Source organism: Salmo salar, chromosome 01 (genome assembly GCF_965601325.2).
Source record: "Salmo salar chromosome 01, fSalSal1, whole genome shotgun sequence".
NCBI classification, from domain to species: Eukaryota; Metazoa; Chordata; class Actinopteri; order Salmoniformes; family Salmonidae; genus Salmo; species Salmo salar.
The window spans coordinates 13,010,975-13,016,974 of record NC_138291.1 but is presented as its reverse complement, the minus strand read 5'-3'; the positions used below and the strand labels follow the sequence as shown (position 1 = coordinate 13,016,974).

General features: G+C 43.8%; 1 protein-coding gene across 1 annotated transcript in view; it reads left to right on the top strand.

Annotated features, from left to right (window-relative positions):
- The first annotated feature begins 2,274 nt into the window (after window positions 1-2,274).
- Window positions 2,275-6,000, top strand: part of LOC106561950 (parkin coregulated gene protein-like) — a 284,261-nt gene continuing 280,535 nt past the window's right edge. The window contains exons 1-2 of the mRNA XM_014126456.2: window positions 2,275-2,284; window positions 2,926-2,994. Coding sequence (XP_013981931.1) covers window positions 2,275-2,284; window positions 2,926-2,994 — 79 coding nt within the window. The remainder of the gene's footprint in view (window positions 2,285-2,925; window positions 2,995-6,000) is intronic.

The following is a 6,000-nucleotide window of genomic DNA, read 5'->3' as shown; positions in this document are numbered from 1 at the left end:
GATTAATCAGTTTATTCCAGTTCAGAATAAAAATTATGACTTCTATTTTAATTTAACAGCAACAGCTCCAACCTAGACTTTCTTTCGACAATCATTTTTACAGTAAGATGTACAGTAGGCCTGATCATTTTTCAGCTTTACTGTTACTCAGCCTGTGTGTCTGTTCTGTTATGCATCTGTGTGATGTGATCAATCAGTTTGTGCTGGTTCAGAATGAAAAATATTTATTGAATTTTAACAGCAACGGTTCCAACCTAGACAGGTATGTAAGAGTTTTTAATGGGGGGAAATAAACATGACTAGCTATTCATTTGGCTATTTTATTTCATTGTTATTTGTTTTAGGCATGAGGGCAATGAAATGTACCAATATGTACGTATAGTTGCATATGTTCCTAAGCTTGGGTCCCAGGAAAACACAGAATTTCTCATTTGGGTCCCAGGCTGAATAAGTTTAAGAAACCCTGCTCTAGAATATCAAAATGTGCCATGTAAAGATATCCCCTGAAATGGACCCTTTCGCCCAGTGTTACAGCCATAATATTAACTTCGTAGCATAGCATCACCACCTTAGATTAGGAAGGTTCCATCTACACCTGCTGGCCCTGGAGACCCCAGTGACAGCCTAATCGCCAACACTAATAGCAGTGTTGCTCCATGGGTAATTGACGAACATGTTGCAACTGTCTCCTCCTCTACAATGTCTCCTCTATCTTCTCTCTTGGGCTCCTCGGAGAAGTCAGCCTCCTCCCCGGCATCCTTTTCTAGGTATTCTGTAGGTATTCCACTTTAATTATGTCATAATTGCAGCTTTCCTCACAGCGAATGATGCTGGGGCATCGAGGTGGCCTGGCAAATGAACTGGAGATCAAACCATGAGGACAAAATGATGGAAACGAAGATGCTGGAGACAAATACGCAGGCTATTCATCAAGGCATACTGGATAAAGCTACCTTCGCTTCCTGGTGTTGGTGGTGGTAGTGGCAGAGTTGTTTTCCTTCACTCCGTTCTTAGTGTGCCGATTTTTCTGAAAGATCAAAACAGAAAGCGCACATAAACACATCATTAGTACCAGGGAGTGTTGCAGCACCTTCTGCATCCCTACTTCGGCTATGCACATTCCTCCTCAGCTGCTTTTTGAAACATTGTGATACCATTCTGTTTGACCAGCAGCCATTTCTCAGTTCAGCCGAAATCGGGCTGACGCTCATCTTGCTTTTGAAACTCTTCTTCTTCCTCTTTTTAATCCTCGGCTAAAGAGAGGGCCCATGACCACTGCTGCTGATAGGGACAGAACTCGCCTTCCTTCCCCGCATCTAATTTAGACTCTTCCTCTCCGCCGCAACCAACCCCTCTCAATGAAGCCGTAAAAAAAGCAAATAGGGGGCTTTTAGAGAGATTACCCATGCACTGTAGAATAATAACAGTTGGGCCAACTGGGGAAGAAAGTCCCCAGAACATAGGAAATTTAAATCAGCAGATCCCTAAATTGGAATGATTCAATAGGCTCTGACTCTCTAACCAGCTTTAGGTGGACAACCAGCTTTGTCAGTTAACCTGCCTGATAAGTCCTCTTTAGGCACTTAGATGGGCGCCTAGTCGGCTACTGCATGACGTAAGGCACTTGACTGTTGATTTTTCACCTTTTCTGGAAAAGTGGAGAATTGAGGATTCCAACTACAGGAATGATAGCATAATCTTTCACTGGGATAATTAACAATATGTGCATTTCATTTTCAATAAGGAATAGATTATGCTTCAATGACAAACTGATTAATAAGTGTGATAATATATCTTATATCCGTCTGAAAAAAACTGGTGCAAACTTGCACAGGTGCCTGGTTGTGTTTATAGTGAATACACTGGCCTTGTTTTCTTTAAAAAAAATGCACACCTGAAAAAAAAGGTATTGTTCCATTGTTACTGTAGAGTGGTAAAAGTATCATTGTGTATAATACAATTCATTGCAGTAGCTGACAGTACAGTGTTGATGGTTATATCAACATGTTTTTATCAGAATAGACCAACAAAAGCAGGCATAACATCTGCACATGTAGCTTTCCTGGCTACAGCAGGAAGGAGGAACTCGCACAGCGTGGCATTTCCATGGCAACATTGCAACGGAACGCGTCTTCAGAGTAAACCCTTAAAACCCTTAACAGAGGCAGGAGTGTAGCTAATGGTTCTTAGTGAAAAGTCAAACTTAGTTAAATGTGAGTTCAGCTAGTCCTTAAATGTGTTAGGGTTTTAGTTTGTATCATTATTGCCTTTCCCATGTGCACAAATACAGGGGCGCCATATGGGGGGACATTAGTATGATTCTAAGGGCCTGTGACTGACAGGGGCCCTAAAATGTTTTCATAATTAAATTATTAACCTATCATCATTAATATACTATTTTATTTACAATGTACTAATTTTCCATTTCCACTTTTATAGCTGCTTATTTTCTAGTTGGTATGTATACTTAGTTCAAAAATCTGTTGCTGATTTTATTATTTTGTTTGTTATATCATTCTATAGATGACAATGTTAATTTATTTTAATTGAAGAGGTTAATGTATATTTAATTTATATTTATTTTAAGTTATTCATTAATGTTAAGATAATTTTCCATTCAATAATTTTACCATTAAAATTACATTTAGACTGTAAAAGATGGCCTTTAGCACATTTCTTATAGAGGGTATCAGTCTTGCATCAAATTGTGAATTCCACTGTATGCAGTGTTATATTTTCACAGCTCATTGTCAGTAAATATCGTACAGTAAATACAAGACTACAAGAGGGTTGCAAGCCTGCAAAGGTAAAGTTATTTACAGCTTGGGTTCTAGAGGTGTGTGGTTACAGCAATTGCGCTGGGTTGGTGTGGCCTGTGGTGATATCTTTTCATGGGGCCCAAAAGCCCTGGCGGCGCCCATGCACACATGAGAGCCCTGGAGCTGAAAACCAAAGGATTTACGGTGAAGTCAACAATGAAGAACTCCATGGCAAGTTTAAGTCATCATGTTGTTTTTGTTGCTAGCAAAAGCTAACTTAGAGTGTGTTCGTAAATTCACTCTGGAGTACCAGAGTGCACTCTGGTCATTGCAGATTAGCAAGATGGCGCCGACAGAGATGGTCACCTCGCTTCGAGTTCTTAGGAAACTATGCAGTATTTTGTTTTTTTAATGTAATATTTCTTACATCGTTACCCAAGGAAATCTTAAGTCTTATAACATACAGCCGGAAAGAACTATTGGATATAAGAGCAACATCAACTTACCAACATTACGACCAGGAATACGACTTTCCCGAAGCGGAACCTCTGTTTGGACCACCACCCAGGACAATGGATCTAATCCCAGTAGCCAATCAAAAACAACTGTGCTGCAGGAGCGGCCTCCTGATCAGGCTCCGTAGACGTGCACATCGCCCACCGCTCCTGAGTATACTACTCGCCAAAGTCCAGTCTCCTGACAACAAGGTAGACGAAATTTGAGCAATGGTTGCCTTCCAGAGAGACATCAGAGATTTCTCTCATGGCTCTCTCAGGATATGTTGTCAGAATAGGTTCAACCACCGGGCTTCTCCATGCATCACGCCGACAGAGATAAACACATCTCTGGGAAATGGAAGGGCGGGGGTGTATGCCACATGATTAACGACTCATGGTGTAATCATATCAACATATAGGAACTCAAGTCCTTCTACTCATCCGACCTAGAATTCCTTACAGTCAAATACCGGCCATTTTACCTACCAAGAGAATTCTCGTCAGTTACAGTATAGTCACACCTGTGTACATTCCCCCTCAAGCAGACACCAAGACAGCCCTTAAAGAACTTCACTGGACTCTATGTAAACTGGAAACCATATATCCTGAGGCTGCATTCATTGTAGCTGGGGATTTTAACAAAGCAAATTTGAGAACAAGGCTACCTAAAATCTATCAGCATATTGATTGCACTACGCGCAGGGGTAATACACTGGATCACTGCTGCTCTAACTTCCGCGATGCATACAAAGCCCTCCCTTGCCCTCCCTTAGGCAAAGACGACCACAACGCCATCTTGCTCCTACCGTCGTATAGGGAGAAACTTAAACAGGATGTACCAGTGACGAGAACCATTCAACACTGGTCTGACCAATCGGAAGCCACGCTTCAAGAATGTTTTGATCACGCGGACTGGAATTTGTTCCGGTCAGCCTCAGAGAACAACATCGACCTATAGTCTGACTTAGTGAGTGAGTTTATAAAGAAATGCATTGGAGATGTTGCACCCACTGTGACTATTAAAACCTACCCTAACCAGAAACCGTGGATGGATGGCGGCATTCGCGCAAAACTGATAGCTCGAACCATCGCATTGAACCACAGAAAGAGGTCTGGGAATAGGGTTGAATATAAACAGTGTAGATGTTCCCTTGGCAAGGCAAAAAAAAGCTAAATGCCGGTACAGGGACAAGGTGTTCGCAATTCAACGACTCAGACATGAGACGTATGTGGCAGGGTCTACAGGAAATCATGGACTACAAAAGTATAACAAGCCACGTCACGGACACCGACTTCACGCTTCCACACAAACTTAACACTTTCTTTGCCCGCTTTGAGGGTAATACAGTGCCACCGTCGCGGTCCGCTAAGGACTGCACCCCTTCTCCTTCTCCGTGGCCGACGTGAGTAAAACATTTAAACGTGTTAACCCATGCAAGGCTGCTGGCCCAGACGGCATCCCTAGCCGCATCCGCAGAGCATGCGCAGACCAGCTGGCTGGTGTGTTAACAGGCATGTTCAATCACTCCCTATCAGAGTCTGTTGTTCTCCCCGTTGCTTCAAGATGCCTAGCAATGTTCGTGTACCGAAGATGTCAAAGATAATTGAACTAAATGACTACCGCCACGTAGCACTCACTTCTGTCATCATTAAGTGTTTTGAGAGACTAGTCAAGGATCATATCACCACCACCTTACCGGCCACCCTAGACCCACTTCAGTTTGCGTACCACCCCAACAGGTCCACAGACGATGCAATGGCCATCACACTGCACACTGCCATATCCCATCTGGACAAAAGGAATACCTATGTAAGAATGCTGCTCATTGACTACAGCTCAGCATTTAACACCATAGTACCCTCCAAGCTCATCATTAAGCTTGAGGCCCTGGGTCTCAACCCCGCCCTGGGCAAATTGGGTCCTGGACTTCCTGACAGGCTGCCCCAGGGTGGTGAAGGTAGGAAACAACATCTCCACTTCGCTGACTCTCAACACTGGGGCCCCACAAGGGTGTGTGCTCAGACCACTCCTGTACTCCCTGTTCACCCACGACTGCGTGGCCATGCATGCCTCCAACTCAATCATCAAGTTTGCAGACAACACAACTGTAGTGGGCTTGATTACCAACAACGATGAAACAGCCTACAGGGAGGAGGTGAGGGCACTCGGAGTGTGGTGTCAGGAAAATCTCTCACTCAATGTCAGCAAAACAAAAGAGATGATAGTGGACTTCAGGAAACAGCAGAGGGAGCACCTGTCTTCACAGACATTTTCAACTTGTCCCTGACTGAGTCTGTAATACCAATATGTTTCAAGCAGTTCCCTAAGGTAACCTGCCTAAATGACTACCAACCCGTAGCACTCACATCTGTAGCCATGAAATGCTTTGAAAGGCTGGTCATGGCTCACAACACCATTATCCCAGAAACCCTAGACCCACAATTTGCATACCGCCCCAACAGATCCACAGATGATGCAATCTCCATTGCACATCACACTTCCCTTTCACACCTGGACAAAAGGAACACCTGTGAGAATGCTATTCATTGATCACAGCTCAGTGTTTAACACCATAGCGACCTCAAAGCTCATTACTAAGCTAAGGACCGTGGGACGCAACATATCCCTCTGCAACTGGATCCTGGACGTCCAGACGGGCCGCCCCCAGGTAGTAAGGGTAGGTAACAACACATCCGCATGCTGATCCTCAACTTGGGGGCCCCTCAGGGGTGCGTGCTCAGTC